General features: G+C 40.9%; 7 protein-coding genes across 7 annotated transcripts; 2 read left to right on the forward strand and 5 right to left on the reverse strand.

The window, feature by feature from the left end:
- Positions 1-395: 395 nt before the first annotated feature.
- Positions 396-1,585, reverse strand: AK88_01291 (uncharacterized protein; the record flags this gene model as incomplete). Its single annotated transcript, XM_012478927.1, has 2 exons — positions 396-1,205; positions 1,373-1,585. 2 exons carry the CDS (start codon positions 1,583-1,585, stop codon positions 396-398), a joined length of 1,023 nt encoding a protein of 340 aa, XP_012334350.1.
- Positions 1,586-4,010: 2,425 nt separating this feature from the next.
- AK88_01292 (uncharacterized protein) lies at positions 4,011-5,057 on the forward strand (the record flags this gene model as incomplete). Its single annotated transcript, XM_012478928.1, has 1 exon — positions 4,011-5,057. One exon carries the CDS (start codon positions 4,011-4,013, stop codon positions 5,055-5,057), a length of 1,047 nt encoding a protein of 348 aa, XP_012334351.1.
- A 223-nt stretch (positions 5,058-5,280) lies between these two features.
- AK88_01293 (uncharacterized protein) lies at positions 5,281-6,513 on the reverse strand (the record flags this gene model as incomplete). The annotated part of the gene is made up of 1 exon (XM_012478929.1): positions 5,281-6,513. The coding sequence occupies one exon, from the start codon at positions 6,511-6,513 to the stop codon at positions 5,281-5,283; it is 1,233 nt and encodes a 410-aa protein (XP_012334352.1).
- A 204-nt stretch (positions 6,514-6,717) lies between these two features.
- AK88_01294 (uncharacterized protein) lies at positions 6,718-9,564 on the reverse strand (the record flags this gene model as incomplete). Its single annotated transcript, XM_012478930.1, has 6 exons — positions 6,718-6,744; positions 6,836-6,911; positions 8,029-8,090; positions 8,262-8,470; positions 8,621-8,750; positions 9,055-9,564. The coding sequence occupies 6 exons, from the start codon at positions 9,562-9,564 to the stop codon at positions 6,718-6,720; spliced, it is 1,014 nt and encodes a 337-aa protein (XP_012334353.1).
- Positions 9,565-10,398: 834 nt separating this feature from the next.
- Positions 10,399-11,163, reverse strand: AK88_01295 (uncharacterized protein; the record flags this gene model as incomplete). The annotated part of the gene is made up of 1 exon (XM_012478931.1): positions 10,399-11,163. One exon carries the CDS (start codon positions 11,161-11,163, stop codon positions 10,399-10,401), a length of 765 nt encoding a protein of 254 aa, XP_012334354.1.
- A 2,463-nt stretch (positions 11,164-13,626) lies between these two features.
- AK88_01296 (uncharacterized protein) lies at positions 13,627-14,115 on the forward strand (the record flags this gene model as incomplete). The annotated part of the gene is made up of 1 exon (XM_012478932.1): positions 13,627-14,115. The coding sequence occupies one exon, from the start codon at positions 13,627-13,629 to the stop codon at positions 14,113-14,115; it is 489 nt and encodes a 162-aa protein (XP_012334355.1).
- A 1,449-nt stretch (positions 14,116-15,564) lies between these two features.
- On the reverse strand, positions 15,565-17,238 carry AK88_01297 (methionine aminopeptidase, type II; the record flags this gene model as incomplete). Its single annotated transcript, XM_012478933.1, has 1 exon — positions 15,565-17,238. One exon carries the CDS (start codon positions 17,236-17,238, stop codon positions 15,565-15,567), a length of 1,674 nt encoding a protein of 557 aa, XP_012334356.1.
- Between the last annotated feature and the right edge of the window lie 468 nt (positions 17,239-17,706).

The following is a 17,706-nucleotide window of genomic DNA, read 5'->3' on the forward strand; positions in this document are numbered from 1 at the left end:
CTTGGGGGGGAAAAGGTACAATCAGACGACGTACACGCGCTTGTGTGGGAGGGGAAAGATGCGTGCGCTATATCCTCCTTGGCATGGCTGCTCATGTGGATGGAAGAAGCTCCGTGTCGTGTACGTACACCTGTGCGGGTGTGCGATGGACCGGACAGGGGCGAACAAAATAACGCGAGCGAGAAAAATGATGGGAATGAACAAAATTGGGGCGGGAAACGTGTACGTATAGTTCCCCAGTCCGCACGGAAAAAACAAAACATACATTTTTAGGGTGCCATGTGGGGTGCACAAAAAAAAAAAAAGGCACATTTGTTCATATGGAGCGATGTCTTCAAATCCTTGGAGGGTGGCTTAAGCGCCAATTTATCCCTTACTTCGTTTTGAGGGGATGTTCACTTCACCAAGGTCCTCTTTACGTGTACCCTCTTACTCAATGAGTTGTCCTTATCAATAGAGAATGTCTTCATGTCCAGACTTCCCTTCGTACTCATGGACGACAAATCGGCATAGCCTTCCTTTTTGTTCGTTCTTAAGGAATACATTTTCGAAGTAACCGTTTTATTGTTATCATTTATAAGTTCAGTGATTATATTTTTCATATCCTGTTTTGTTGAACGTGGTATATTTTTCGTTCCAAAGGATCCGCTATTATTCTGTGGCGGGGGCAGTTGACTTGAGTTGGACTTTGAGTAAGCGAGCAGATCTTTTCGCTTCTGATTAATTATTCTTTCTTGGTGTGCATTTATGTTAGTAATTTCGTTGTTTAATTTTTGTATATATTTTTGTCTTTCCTGTTCGTGTTTTTCTTCCCCAGTGTAGTCACCCCTTTTCTGTTTGCTCAGGACATGTGTTTGTTCTACCGTCGCTACGTTGTCCACTCTGTAGAAAAGCCCCGCTTCGTCTTCCTTTGTGCTATTCATGTCGTCATATATATCGTCGTCAGCTCCGGTATCTTTAATAGTGCAACTGTTACTTTGGGATTGTTGGTCAATGTCCTGATAATTTTGTTTTTTATATTTTTTTTCATGAGCACGAAATGGGTCAGTGGCAAGAAATGGGGCTCCACCGTATGATGGAAGCTCTCCATCCTCGCTATAAAAAGGTGCGACAGTGCCTCCCTTCATCATTTCTTTTAAAGACATAGAGTGTTTTCCTGGCGAAGAATCAAAGTTGGGGATGATTTGGACATTGCTAGGTTGCTCCTGCGTGGGGTGGTGGTGGTGAAAAGGAAGTTTTTTTTTTCTCTCTCTCTCTTTCCCTATCTCTCTTTGCGTATCACACATATGGGAAGGCGTGGATATGTCATGCACGTAGTAAAAGGTGTGAAGGCGCCTTGTCAACCACTGCTTCCACGCGCCGTCGTTCCTACCTGTTCGTTCCTTCTCGCCTGGACGTAGTTTTTCCACTCAGCTTCAGTCATCCCAATTTTCTCAGCCACATTTTTGCAAAGGATATCTTCTGGATTCAAAATATTGTAGTTCCCTATCCACATCTTGGGCTTCATTTTGTTTGGGTAATAAACGAAGGTGCCTTGGACGGTGCTTCCATCAACTGGTAAGGAGATTGAAAATGAATTACTCATTTGGGGGCAACAAAACTTAGTGGCATATAACATGCACAGAATGGTGTCCGTATCATGGAAAAAAAAAACAAAAATGATAATAAAATTGCGCCAGTAGGTTTAGGGCAGCTTTATTCTCCTGCCGAATTTGCTTACCCGTTGTGTTGTTGCTTAATGCTTCTTTCATCATTTTCTGTGGGAAATCTGGATCTTCGACCATCTCAGGGTCTCCCTGAAAATGGTGAGCATGTTGAGAATATGTGCATGGGGAGGTACTCATACGTGTGTGTATTCTCTTCGGGGAAATGTATCACTCAGCCATTGTGCATAGATACGCGTCTATATATATGCATGTTTTCGGCTGCGCTCGAGCCGTCTACTCCCCTTATTCACCTCATTTATCGTTCGGTACTCCCCAATCTTTGTGCTTAGCTCAAGCAGTGTCAATGGCTTCTTGCTTTGCCCACTGGATATGTTCCCCATTTGCAATATCAGCGTTCCGTTTTTATCTTTTTCGCGTTGAGAGCACGCAGCCTCAGGAAGCGCCAGTTGTTCTGCGCGGCTATATGGCTATTTATACGTATAGACACACGTACATACACAAGCATATATTTAGAGTGCGTGCTTCGCTTGAGATCAACTTTGCAGCTCGACAATCACAGTTAGACAAAAACGTTCGCTTCTTCCAAAGGAGCGTGCTTTTTTCCCCCTGATTGGCACAACACGGGCGGTACACCGACAAGTTAAAAACACTGTACTGCTGCAGTTGTGTCCTTTTCGCTTTTTCAATTAAAAGTGTTATTGTGGCATTTTTGTCAAGCTCGCAAGGTTTCTTTTTAATTCTTTTAAAATTATTTTAAAGGCGTGCAAAAAAAAAGTAAAAAATAGCGTACAACAATGGGGTGTGTAAAACCCTTTTAGGCAATTGAAAGTCCGGATTTGTTGCCTTTTCGAGGAACTTCTTATAGACTATATAATTTTTCTCCCATTAAAATTGGCTCAATATAATATGTACAAATGAGAATATAAATTATTCTTTTTTTTTTAGGTAGAAATTTGTGTACTTTCTTTTTGTAAGTACCAACTTGTAGACATTTTTTTTTTTTTTTTTTTTTTTTTTTTTGCATTGGTCCTATTTCGTTGCCGTTGGTCAAATTCGCGCAGGGCCGGCAGTGCAATCCCCATGATTGTTCATGCCTGTCCTTTCGCTCCTCCGCTTACATAAATGTGCAAGCATGATATTTGGCTGTTCCATTTTCCTCCCTACGTTTAGAACAAACATGTCTACCTTGCATGACACATAAAAAGGAAAAAAAAATTTCAAGGTTAGCTAATTTAAAACGCCTACGGGGAATCAGCTGGTAATGCTGTGCACGCTAATGCAAAAATAAATTTCTGTGTGGGGTTGCTCAAAAGGGGTTAAACCGGGGAGGTCCCTCTAGCGCAAACAAGCGTACACATATAACCATTTTTTCTATATATATGTACATGGCGTATGTATGGGGGCAAGGCCTGCCTTCCTTCGCGACGCACTGTACGTTAGAAGTGACAAAATTGGCAGAGTGAATTAGGCTACACAAAGGAACACACGAAAACAGACAAGAATGAGGCCACAAACATTTTACACCTTTATTGAAAGAGGGCACTTTTTTTCTTCCCCTTTCTTTTGTGCATATTTCGTTAAGAGCATTTTGTACACTTTTTTTTACTTGCCAAGTGTTGCCTCTGGTTCGGTTGGCTCTCACCCTTTTTGCTGCCTCCATCGGCAGGGGTGCCCATAAAGGTGGGCATAGAAATAAACCCGGGACATAGGCACACACACATGTGTGTGAGAAGTTCTGTTACTTGAAAGGGTCCTACATCGGTGAAGTGAACGTTGTGGATCATTTCCGTTTCATTGGCCTCACGTATTTAAGCGGGATGAGGAAATCATTTCACTTTCCTTTTGTCTTCGCACGGTTATAGGTGCTCAAGTTAGCCTTCTTACGTTTTCGTTCATACACCCTCTAATGTTACTTTTTTTTTGGGGGGGAAGGATAGGGAGACATGGCCTTGGGGGGGAGGCCTGATTGGGCACTTGCTTTTTTTTTTTGCGGCCTATTTTCACCTCGTGCACGTCCCGCGAGACTCCCATTGGGGAAGGAAAAATTCCCCCAATTTTCTGCACCTCCGAATGATGGTACATCCGTATGCACGCGCATGCGCATGGTGACATGAAGTCCCCGCGGCTGAGGCAAAAGTAATTCGCGCGGAGTTGTGCACGTCCTTATATGAGGCAAGCGTAATATGGCAGGACCGGATCTCCGTTTGTAGGCGTTTCGGAGGCAAATAATGAGGGAAAAAATATGTGGCCAATTTTTTGTCCCTCTAAAGTTACCCTTATCAAGGTTGCCTGTCAATTGGACCGCCTCTGCTAAGCGCTTCTGCCCCACATCCTTTACACACGATGGAGGATAGGAAGAATGCGTTTCTGTTCCACCTATTCTCCTCCGCAGAGAATAAGCAGGAGGGGGGACAAAAAGCCAAGGTGACAAATTACAAATTCATCAAACTACCTAGCATAAGCGAGCCACACAAATGTGTGTTATACCACTACAGTGAAAAGAGCAACCTGTTGTACCTGCTGGAACGGAATTACTATAACCCTAAAATTGAATCCCTAAAACATGAAAATGAAAAAATAAACAAAAGTTGTGTGTCCCTTTTTATAAATAACTACGCTGTGCAAAATGAATGTAGCTTTTTCTGCTACCCCATTGATGCAATTTTTGTCTTCATAAGTGTCATATATCAAAATTGCTCCAGCAACACGTACACCACATTGGGGGATTACCTAGACAATATTTTAAAAGACATAGGGAAGAGGGAAAAAAACGAAATAAGCAAAAATATCTTTTTCATTTTTAACAAAAATGTGAGTAATATCAAGGAGAGACTAAAAAATATTTGTGATGAGTGTTACGAAATGGGTAAATATTATTACAAGCCGAATTTGAAAAAGGTTCAAAATTTTTACAATCTTAAATGTGTTAAGTTATTCAATTATATAATTGACAATAACATCGTTTTCTCTGATTATGCGTACACTATAGAAGAGGATATTTTGAAGAAACACAAAATTGATATTAACCTCCATGCGAATAGCACGTCCAAAGTTAAAAGTGCGAAATTGAAACAGACCGATGTGTATGCTGAATATAAAAAGCTGGTAGACTCATACGTTATACAGTTTAATAAAAAGTACTACAGATTTTGTGGATCCAATTTGAGGACTTTTGTTTGGCTAATTGTGAAGGGTTTTATGAGTTCCTCTTTGAGTGGAAAACTCACCCCCGTAGATATACAGGACAAATTAAGTAAAATGAAGGAGGACGACAAAAAGAAGAAAATGCAGCAGGATGATACCTTCTCCAAGGGGAAGAAGCACCCTCTGCAACAGCCCAGGAATCAGCTGACCATCGAATCCTTTTTTAAAAAGAAAAAGATCAATTGAGGAGTGCCTCCACGGTCCTACGACTAGAAGGGAAGAGGGAAAAACGGCCGAATGTACAATGGTGCGGCGCAAGTGGTGAAACCTTTGCACTCTCAATGGTACACGCCCCATTTTGGCGAATCGCCTTAAAGCTGCCGTAGAGCAGGGGGGAGTCAACATGGGTCAGAAAAAAAAAAAAAAAAAGCACACACAAAAATCTGCTGCTATGCACAAGCATATACCGCTACACGCGGAACACCCGCTTCGCCAAGTGAAGCAGGGTGGAGAGAATGCAGAAGCCCCCGAACTGATGCACGAGAGCCAGGTGGACAGGCACGTTGTGCACAAGGGTGCCTATGCCGGTGAGCATTTGCGCGGTTGTGATGAAGGGCAACACGAAGAACAGTCGTTTGGTTTTTTTGCTAAGTGCCATGTTCTGCGCACAATAGGATAAGACGAAGCTATTCAAGACAATCAAGTAGCTAAGCATCCGATGATTAAACTGCACCAGGGCTGTGTTTTCAAATAACTGCTCATACTTCCTCTTCTTGCCAAAATAGAAATTTTTTACATCGTTCGGAATAAAGTTGTCTAACATTTTGGGCCACGTGTTGTAGGCATATCCTGCGTCATTCCCAGCCACAAAGCCTCCATACATAATATTAGAAAAAACGAGAAGGGAAAAACAAAGTAGACCTAACTTGGTCCCCCTGGTAATGTTTCTCCGTTCATACGTTTCATGTATTAACTGAGTTCGTACAAATTCTGGCCAGTCGGCTATTTGACTTTTGGCAAACTGCTTCCTCATCTTGGCCACCTCGATCAAAGTGAGTGAGTTGAGAAAAAGATAGCTGTATGTTATGGTTGCGCAGAAGAGGTGGAAGACTAACCTGTATGGAGAAACCCTGGGTGTTTTATTTTCCGTCTGCGGAGTTTCAAACCCACTTTTCACCATCCACCAACCTACAAATCCTTGAAATGTTCCTAAGCCCAAAATGACACTCAACTTTTTGATCATACTTTTTTTTAAATAATTTTTATATAAAAAAAAACCAGCACCTCCGACAAAAAATAATCCTATGAAACGACCAAACGTTCTGTGTAGCCATTCATTAAAATAAATTTTTTTATAATCCTTCATAGACAAGTTATAATGTACTTGTTTATATTCCGGTGTTAATTTATACTTTTCAAATTCTTGCTGCCATTGTTCTTCATTCTTGGGGTACTTTACGCCCTGAAATTTCCAGTGCGTTATGGACAACCCACTTTCGGTCAAGCGGGTATAACCTCCTATACTTATCATACCTAGTATTAACAGGCTGCACGTGTTCAGCCAAATTCCTACTTTAAATTCTTGGCCTTCCTTCACATAATTCATATACTTATTGGCCTTCTTAATTATGAATGATTCTTCTGCATTACTCAGTTTATTGAATGTGTTGAAAGACCTCCTACTCTGTAATACCCTGTTCATGGTTCCCCTTTCCAGCCTATTCCGTACATGGGCATAGTGCCCTAAAGAGACAACTCTGTGTAGCCACATGTTGACTTGCAGATCGACGGTACAAAATGTGAAATGTGCCTTCTGATTTTCACACTCCCTGCGCCTAACTTCAAATATAACGCACACACAACAGGTGGAGAGTATTACCACGCCACGGAACTATACTTAGTCATGTCAAAAATTGGAAGAGGGATGTTTCAGCTAGGGGGGGGGGGGGGGAACCTCAGGGCAATTTTCCCAGTACGGAAACGACACATGGGAAAAACAGGTTAAACCCTTCACTGTTCAATACCGCGTTTTCCATAGATGCAAGGGTTAGGTTATTCTCACAGATGCTATGCTCCCCCTGACTAGGGTCATATTCATCACTTTGCAAAAGGCAGAAAAAATTGGCTCAGTTATCTATGTGTTGCTTATTTTTCCATCGCCCCTATTTTTCACAGATGTATTATAAGCTTCGTTGATTCTGTGCGGAGGATATTTTGGAAAGAGAAAAATTCCCCTCGTGTTCGTCTCTACTTTTTTCTCCCCCCCGTTTTTTTTTTTTTTTTTTTTTTTGGTGCACAAGGGAATACTCACATGTGGCCCTTACATGCTTCAACGCTAATGGATAAAGCCCAACTCAGTAGGGCTTTTCTACTCCGTATAGGTACAACGGCGTAAATACTTTGTGGATTCAACAGTTGGTACTTCTTCGCTGTTCACAGGCAAGGTAGAGCGAAACCACCTGCACGGCAAAATAAATTTTGGTGTGCGTTACACGTGCACAGATAACGAGGATGTGTCCTGTTCTTTTGGAAGAGATGCAGCTGGAACATAGTGAATAACTTCTCAAGATGATACCAAAACAACCTCGAATTGTCCACATATATTTTTTTTTTTGTTATCATGTGAGTCTTATTGATAAAAGAAAGGGAAGCGGTGATGTGGTGGCGTCCCTATAAGTGGTCTTCGACCCCCCAGGTGTGGCTATAAACAGCCCACGAGTAGCAACTTGAATAAGCCGCAATAGGGGGGCACACAATGCTTGATAAAGTTAGCACATGCTTACACATCAAATGGTTAACCCTTCAGCATGTACATAACAGTTCGGCAAACGTGTGGTGTGCATTGAAGGCGAGGAGGGAGTACCTTGGCGACGCGAATTAGAAACAATTGCCCTAAATCAAATTGTCTGTAGTCCATTTTAACAGTTGTTTAAAGCACCGTGGGGGCACAATTGCGCACCCACATAGCACCCACAAAAATGGATAAAAAAAAGAAAAAAACGATACCACAAAACAATTCAGGGTAGGGGTGGAAGCAACGGAGAAAGTGGCCAAGGTGCGAAGCATGACCACTGCGTGCTCAACAATGCACTTAACACAATGATATGCAGACACAAATTCTTATAAAGCAAAACAGAAGGTTTATTAACTTCACTTGATTTAGCAGCAAGCGGTGCAGCTTTCCTCACTTGCAATTCTTAGATCAGTGGGGGCATACCCCTGGGACCCTTCCAACGTGTACCTACTATTTAACGATTTAACCTTAACAGTTTTCATAGCCTGCAAAAAGGAAGGAACGAAAAAGTGTAAGATGAAATTGGGCACAAATGGGAAGAATTGGCCAAAATTGGAGACGCCGCAAAATGTGGTAATTTCGCCCATGCCATTTATTCCGCCAAAAGCGGAATGTGTGTGTCCATTTGGGGGAACCCCCATTTCGCGGCACATTACCAAATTGTGGTGCCCTGGTATGTGACTCCTGTCAGGTTCACCTGCACCCGCTTCTTCATTCTTGAACGAAGCATTTTCCTGCTCTAAATCGTTTTTCATTATGTAGTCTCTCAAATGGTCCATGTGAGCAGGAAATGCGACGAACTCGTCGGAAGTTCCTTTATTTTCATTTAAGGGGGTCTCCTTGCGTTGCAATGAAGCAATTTTATCTGCGACAAAAAAGGGGGGACATAATTTGGGTTAAATGTTAAAAGGTATACAAAGTGGGATATACTAGTGGGAGGGGGGAATTAAAAAAAGGGTGTCTGCTCCAATATTTTGGAAGGGAAATAAAAACGCAGAGGCATAATTTGTTTCACCTTTTAAGACATTCCTAGTGTGATTTAAAGCCCTATCTTTGTAGTTCATTCGAAGGTTGTACATGGCGTTTGTCTTCAGGTAGGATCGATTTAGCTTTAGGAGGTCCATGGGGTAGCAATTGTATGTGCCCTGAAATGAAACAGAAAAAAATACATATTTCTTACTACGCACACTGTGCAGCGAACGCCCCCAGGGGATACATAGAATGGCGAACGAAAAAATGGTTTAGTTATATTTTAGTTGGACTCATTCTCCTAGAATGTGCAACGATTCGCATGTTAATTGTTATGTTGCTTTTCCAGGCAGAGGGGATTATGTTTTTTTTAAGTCGCATTTTTGCATACGCATTTTTGCAGAGGTAGCAGATTTTAGTGCGAACATGCACATGCTTCCTCTGCATTGTGGATGCTTAACAAGGCATTCATTTACGTACATTTTCCAGCAAGACGTACACATAATTCTCCCCTATAAATTTTAAAAATTTGCCCTTGCCTTCAGGTGCTACAATTTCACACATATCATCCAGCACATCGGAAATGGGGTCATTCGTCTGTACTACTCCGTCCTGCACTTCCTGTTTGCTACCGTATGATATGTAACTGTTTGGGTGCTTATCTGTTTGCAGACTTTCCAGAGAGCTTTTACTCTTATAAAAGCATTTGGATTGCACTATGCTGATACAACTTCGATTGCTTCCATTGCTTCCTTTTTCCATTGACCCTTTTAAATCGTGCAAAGAGCTCGTCGCGCTTGATACTTTGGACTGTGTAGAAGCCGCGTAATCGTAGATCGCTCCAAATTTGTTCTCATTTCTGGCGGGGTGCCTGTTGAAAACTATCCCACGATCCTCATCGCAGTATTTGACCACTGCCTCGGCCATATCGTTCTTGTTGCACAGTCTTAAATAATTTACAAGGATGTCCCTTTTGTTTACGTTTTCCATGTTTGGAGCGTGGATTGGACAAGCTATGTGCTTTGTGTGGAAGAGAAAAATTGATTATTTTCCGTGGAAGAGAAAAAACGCCTGTTTTGCGTGCAAGAGAAAAACCATATATTTTGCGCAGAGGATAAATTGCACATTTTACACCTGTTGTAAATGTTACTGCCGGGCATACTCGGTAATACAAAAACGGTGTGAAAAAAAAAAAAAATGTACACACGGCTGCAACGTAAGGGAACTGGCCAGTTGGTTAAATAAACAGCCAATTCTTACATTCCACATGAAAAAAAAAAAAAAAACTTTGTAAAAAAAAATAAAAAACACACAAAATGGCTAGATTTTTTCCATGTTTACACCTGACCTGTTCATGCAAAAGTGAACCTTTTTTTTTTTTTTTTTTTTTGTCCTTTTTGCTTCACGTTTCCTTTTTAAGCCGCATGATGTTGCAAGAAATGGAACTCACTATATGTACATTTTTCCCAATCACAGAGATAGAAGTACAATTACAAGATTCCATGCTGGGCAATGTAATACAGGATAAAAAAAAAGAAAAAAGCTGAGATAATAATTTAAATTAATAATTCTTTAAAAATGAGCTCTGTTATAGTTAATTTAAAAAATACAGTTACATTTCGCCAGAAAATAAACTGTTAAAGGGAGTGGGTTGGTGGGTTCTTAAATTGTGCCACTTAACAATTTATATAATGCACAACATACACGTTTCATACCATGTAGGGAAAATGATATGAGATGTCAGTCTGCACACATATATAAAAATAGTGCATACGTGTTGTGCACACAATTTAATGTTAAAAAGTGGAGGATGGGGAAAAGAAATTAAGATTCGATAAAATTCGAAATGTTCTGTAACCATGACATGTATTCTCTTTGCTCTTTGTCAATGCTACAGGAATCGATAAAATCACACAACTCGGAGTCTACTCCTAAGTTCGCCAACCATTCATCGAGCGAAGTTTGTAAGGAGTCATCGAGGTCTTCAAATTCAGGTCCATTATAAGAGGACACGGAATTCTTTCCTTCTTCATTTTTATAATACTTAACATTTCCAATCATATATCTGAATTTCTCATCATTCTGCAAGGTGGTACAATAAAAGGTAATGCCTCCTTGTTTGTTTGGCTTTTCAACGGTGACAGAAAAGTCAGTCATTTCTGCCTGTGCTTCATTTTCTCCTTCTGCTTGAAATGGGGACACAAGTTGAAAATCGATAATAATTTTCATTCCATCCACATTTTTCGTTAACACCATGTTAACATCTCCCTCTTGTTCCTCGAATTTCCATCCCGACGTTTGTAAAAACTTCTTAATATTATCTGGTGCCTCATAATTCGACTTCTCATGTTGCACCTCTGCTTTTACAACTTCGGACAGTTTCTGTGCTTCACTTGAAGCAAATCTTTTTGCTCCAATAACAGACTTGGAATGGGCTGCTTGGTACCTTTGTCCATATTTCCCAAGGTTTATTACGTTAGAAATTTTTCTTTTATCGAGGTTGGTTACCTCGTGCACAGAGCAGTTCATATTCTTACCCAAGACTTTGCCTTTACACAAATTTGCGGCGTTTCTTCTTAGGAAATTCATTTTTTCAAAAGTGGTGATTTAAAGTGAAAGGTGTGGATATAACACAGTGTGGTATGCCTTACTACGTGTACAAACGAATGCTTATTCGCGTAACGTGAACTTTATGCACAGAACAGAGGTGTGTTCAGATGCTCACTTGAGGGAGGCACGTGTTAAGATTACCAGTAAGTTTCATTCATTAACGGTGATGCGGCAAAGGCTCTACAATTGCGTGTTATCTTTATTTGGTTTTTTTATATATTTTCTGTTCTTTTTTTGTTTCAAAAACAGATGAGAGAAAAAACTGTTTAACATTAAAACTGTGGCGTGTTAACTGTGTGGTTAGTGTTCTCACTTGATTTGCACGTAAGGAAAAAATGTTGCCGAGGTGTTGAATTTGCGCGGAATGATAAATGTTAATCTATGACATCATGCTTTCGTAAATTTTTCACATTTTCGCGATTTAAACAAAAATAAAATGACCAGGGGATTTACGCATACCAGTAATGTACATGTATTTATGTATGGGGCATATATAAATATATTATGTACTTGTGCGTTGCGGCACATTCCCCCCACGCACTTGTTTTTCTTGCATATAGCAGTCTCGCTTCACAGAATGCTCATATGAACCATGTACACTCAACCTGCACCAAAAGAAGAAAAAAAAAAAAAAAAAAAAACACACGACGGGGATAAGTGCCTATTAAAAGCGGTTACGTGAAAATTGCGTTTCCTTCAAACTGACCACCATGTATGATGGTGTGAAAATGTACTACTTCCTTTTCTCCTCAAATGGGGGCCTACAGTAGAGGCATAATTTGCGTGTCGCAAAGGCCTACACTTATGTGAAGGTCAGATACATGGATGAACTGCATCTGTCAGCGAACGTATGTGGTTATGTTGCCATTTGTAGGGCACTGTTTACGAGTGCACCCAGAAAAAAAGTGTTAAAAAAATGCGTATATACATACGGTGATGAAAGCACAACACCTTTGCACATGGGCAGTAACATTTGTTTTCGCCAAGCTTGTATGGAGCAGAAAAGTGTGGCGCCTACAAAAAAAGGGTTTAGTTACGTGAGCGCATGTGCTTGTGCGCGCCGCTTAACCCCGGAGTGGTACAAAACGCATACGGTCGTGATATAGATCCTGACTTTATAACAAAATTATGATGGGGTAATAAAAATAAACAAATTCCCTTTATGTAAACAGGATAAAGAAAAAAAAGAAGAAAAAAATTTTCCTTTGTTTTTTTTTTTTTTTAATGCCGATTTTGCATACTGTACTTAACATTAAAACCCTTTTTAAGCGAATTAAAAATTTTGTTTTTAACTGATGCGTGAGAGGAGGTTCAATACATTTGCGCGTTTACAATTAAGCGAAATGAATGCATATCTACGTGGGAATACTTAAAGTGCGCCCCACTGAGAAGGCGATAAAGTTACGTAGCCAATCTGGGCGTTTTAAATGCTCCACAAGATGCTACAATTATTTGTGTAAAGAACACGGTGACAACAGAGTCAGGTGTACGACACTGTGCCATTTGTGCGATTTGCGCTATTTTGTGCAGCGTTGCACTTGTCATTTGTGGTAGCACACTGTTCGAATAGCGTGCCCAATAACAGCAGTTGATTTAGTGGTATAGAACAGATTCTGCTTCGGGGAAGGGGCTCCCTGCAGCGTATGCACACGGCGCTGAGCGCACATATGGGTAGATATATATATATATATATATATATATATATATATATATATATATATATTGCTATATATGTATGCTCATACCAACGCCCAGGGTTGCCTACTCAGAGGAGAATGTGAACCCGGCTGAGTGTTAAGTACCATGCGCCATATATACAGAGTAGTTAAGGTTACGCGTAGGTGCAGCTTAACCCTAAAAAGGCACACGGAATGACACTTTTGTGAAACTACACCAAAGTTACCCATACTGTAGTGAGCGATTTTGAAAAAAAAAAAAAAAGAAAAAAAAGGGCGACTTGATTTTATGGCTAAAGTTCCTACAAACCAATTCGTCCCGTTTTTTTTTTTTTTTTTTTTTTTTTCAACCTTTGTAAATTTCGTTGCAAGAGTGTCCTTGGCTGTACCAACTTTTAAAACATTTTCGGTTAGGCTTTTAGTGTATAACTCCCCACATACAAGGAACATACTTTTGAAGAGGCAAAATTGGTGCGAAAGAGAAGAAAAGTACACAAGTGTTGGATGATCTTACAACATATAAAATTAAACACATTGCTTCGACTGCCTGTAGGAATGTAAATAAAATACAGACCTTTTGCACACATAACGTAAGTCCTTTCTTTCATTTATACATATATTTTCCCCGGCCTTTTGAGGAGTAAGCATTCGATCACTGTCGTACAATCGCACAAATTATAGCAGCAACATCCCCAGCACAGTAAAACAGGGGCATATATATATATATATTTTTTTCCCCCCCTTGTTGGGTGATATGTTATAAAAAATGTTACAAGAAAGAGACTTAGCGAGAGAACCATGCCCTGACAGAATCATAGAAGATATGGGTGGCGCATTTGGCATGGGTTGCATAGGAGGGTACATATGGCATTTTTTAAAGGGTGCAAGAAATAGCCCCCAGGGGGATGTGTTAAGTGGCGCTTTGTACAGCGGCCGTATGAGGGCCCCGATTTTGGGAGGTAACTTTGCCGTGTGGGGAGGAACATTTAGTTGCTTTGATTGTACATTTCAATATATACGGAAAAAGGAAGACCACTGGAATGCCATAGGTAGTGGGTTTTTCACCGGTGGTGTTTTAGCCATGAGAGGTGGCTGGAGATCTGCTTCGAGAAATGCAATCGTCGGTGGAGTTTTGCTAGCCATTATAGAAGTAGTTTCACTCGTATTGACCCGTAAGACAACACCGACCCCTAGACAGCAATTTCAGCAACAGATGGAATTGGAAAAAAAAATGGCATCCAAAAATAGCAGATAATACCTGCGTATGTTTACGTGATTGTGAAATGTTATGATATTTGTTCTGTGCCTAGTGATGTGTTCACCCCCACCCACTACCGCTTAACCAGTATGTGTGTGTATACCCTTATCAATTTTAATTAACAACTTGCGCATGGGTGGTAGCTACGTTTGAACGTACATGCATGTGGCGCATTTCAAAGGTTGAGCTTTTTTTTTTCTCTGCCTTTTTTTTTATTTTATTATTATTTTTTTTTTATTAATTCTGTGCTTTCTCCTACTTCATTGTTGTGGTGCATATGCCTCTACGCGAGAGCTGCTCCACGTGTGTATGTGAGCATGCCCCGGGTTGCTTCCCTCGCGTTGCCATTTTCCCAAAGCTGCATGTTTCAAAATTCACCATTTTTGTTTTATTTTTAAGTGGAATTAATAATTATTCGTAATGGTGCGTTGGTACATGTGCATGGCGTTGCGTTTAAGGCAGCCTTTGCGCCGCCGTTACTCTACCACTGCGCGACCATTTATGATGCCCGCTTTGTGCATTATTGCCCCCTCCCTATTTATTTACTTACGTACTTACGCTTTTTTTTTTTTCTTTTTTTTTGTGTCTTCTGTAACACACGAATTTTTTAATATCAACAGCCTTCCAAAAAAATGGGAGAATAAAAAATGTGTTAAAATGGTTTGGGTTACCATTTCGGTGTAGGCGCTTTGCGCGGCCTCAAAAGGAACCGTCGCGCTCCGTTCAGTAGGTTGCTCACAATTAAGCCATAGTGTGCAAAACGAATAAGTTATTAAAAAGTGAACTAAATGTGTTGGTTGAGAGTTACTTCAAATTGGGTTTGTAACATTTGACGTAGATGTGTATATTCCCCAACAAAGCTTCCTACCCGCGCCCGTGGGCATATGCAGTGCGGTGGTGTTCAAAAAATGCTTTTGGATGAGTCATGCAAAGCGGGGAAAGGAACGAGCGCACTTGCGTACGCTTTGATGGTGCGGTTCCCCCGGGATGCATTAAAAAAAAAAAGGGGGGAAACAGCTTTTTTCTTTTCTTTTTTTTCCTAGTGGACGCGGAAATAATCTACAAAATTGGTACTATTTTAGGTTACTCTGCGTAGGAATTTTCTCACACAGAGTGGGAGCTCCTACCTGATAGAATAATATGTGGACAGCTAGCATCCCCATGTGTGAAGAACACAGGCGCACAGTTGGTCTAAGGGGACATTTCTTCGTAGCGCGCTGGTTTATCCAGCCAAGGTGGTGTACTTGTAAAATGTGCAGCTTTTGTTGGGGGTTCCTCCTTTTTCCCCCAACACAGATGGATAGACGCATTTATACCAAACACACGTAGGCAAATAATGTCACAACAAAAGTACCCCCTGCTGCATAATGCCAACGTTGCTGTGCATACCCATGTGCATACGCATGTGCATGTGCATGTGCAGAGAGGGGGGGCACTCCCGCGCGATCAAAAGTCTGGGCCCCGAGACAAAACTTCTTTACACGTTGGGCGCAGCAAAATGGTGTGCTCCATTTGAGACGTAAAGGAGTTCTTCACATCACACAGGGGTGGATACGGCTCCACGATGTTTAAATCTACAAGCGTTTTTAGGGCCATAAAATGTCTCTTCTGTCCCAAGTCATCTAGCCATCTATGACAAAAGGGAAGGGTATCAAAATTGTCGTTAATAACTTTTAACAAGGTCTTTGCAGAATTTAATCTAATGGGCACAAATTGTTTATCTGGGTTTCTCATGTAATGGGAGCATTCATTATCGTGGGTAACAAAACCCTTTCCTGTGGACGCAAATGTTTCAATAGCAAATAATTCCCCCTCTTCCATTATTTCATTTTTTTCTTTCTGTTTGACAATGGGGACACATTTCCCTCCATGAATAATATACTTATTAATGGAGTGTCCTCTGAGATTTGAAATAGCTTTAATGGGATAAATCTTTTGGTTTAATTCTAGTTCGTATGACTCGATAGCTTCCTGTATTGCTTCTCCTATGTCGCACATTCTGGCATCAATTCCTGCCTCCCTAATACCTGTGTTTGTTCCATCCTGCGTGGCCTTAATAAGATTATCATACTTTTCGTTGAAGGCAATAGTAAAAGCACAATCGATTATGTAGCCATTAACATGTACTCCAAAATCTAACTTACAAACATCATCATATTTTAAAACAGTTTCGTCTCCATAATTAGGAGTGTAATGAGCTGCACAATTGTTTAATGAACATCCTGTTGGGAACCCCCACCCACAATTTAACTTATGAGACAAAATTAACTCTTTTGTTTTCTTCTCTGTCTCTTTTACTATGTCAATCATTTTTCTTCCCGGTTGGACATACGACTGTATGTATTTTCTCACTTGTCTATGACACTCTGCAGCTTTTCTTAAATCTTCATAATAATCCGCATTTAATTTTTCGACCTCTTTTTTTTCTTGTAGTGTTTTTCCACTAAGGACATGTTTATAATTTTGAATTTCTCCAACTGGGTAGTTTTTTCCTTGGTACACCATTTCAATTGGTATCGTTGCTGGGCTCGTTTGTATGCTCTTTTCTACTTGGGGCCAATTGTTTAATAATCTTATGTGGCTATTATTTTGCTCCTCCATTAGGTGTTCTTTCAGGGTGATGTTTTTTTTTATTTTTTCAATTTCGAATTCGTCAAAGTCTATTTTGTATTTCTCCTCCGCCTCTACCGCTGCAGCTTCGTCTTCTGCTCCGTGCTGGCCATTTTGTTGGGGTCCCCCTTGGTTTATTTCGTTTTTGAATTCGTTCAGAATGAGGTCCAGCTTGTCCACCTTCTTCTTGCCCTTCTTCGCGGGTGTCTTGCCACCGTTTCCTTTGTTGGCTGCACCCTTATTCGCGGCACCTTTATTGGCGGCCCCCTTGTTTGAAGTTGCCTTGTTCGCCGTTTCTTTGTTCATCGCTTCCCCGTTGGTAGTTTCCTCGTTCACCTCATGCACATCGGCGCACTCCCTCTTTTCGTTCTTCTCCTGGGTTGTCGTCTTATTCCCTAAACCCTGAACCCCGCCGCTTTTGGCCCCTTTGTTCTTGTCATTGTTCTGCGTGGGTTTCTTCTTCGCGCTAGTGGTGCTGCCCTTCGCCCCCCCTTTGTTACTCCTGTTCATGTTGTTTGAAGCGCTGCTTGGAAAGTACTGCGGTTTGAGATCAGCATATAGTTACGCCCGTTTGCTTAGCACGCGTATGGTTGTCGTATGTCACATGCGCGTGGAGAACGGAGCGTCTCTCTGTTTATGATTCTGCCCGTTAGCGATCAGCCACTTTGTTTCTTTTCCTTTTTCCCCTTCTGCACAATTTCAAAATTTTTTTGGGGGGGAAAAAGAACCCCTTTGCCCTGCGAGATGTTCTCTTGGGTATTTCTGGGTGGCCAACTTTTTGGCTGTTTGGCACAACTACTGACACGGGACGGCGCGTTTCTGGTGGCACGCGCCTGACTCTAATTAAATGAATAACCAAATAATAGCATAAAAAAAATAAAAATACATAAATAAATACATGTACATGTACGTAAATACGATTGCATACTTGTGACGTACTTTGCTGCGGTTGGCGTCGGAACAGTATGCATTGCTGGG

Source organism: Plasmodium fragile (assembly GCF_000956335.1).
Source record: "Plasmodium fragile strain nilgiri unplaced genomic scaffold supercont1.11, whole genome shotgun sequence".
NCBI lineage: Eukaryota > Apicomplexa > Aconoidasida > Haemosporida > Plasmodiidae > Plasmodium > Plasmodium fragile.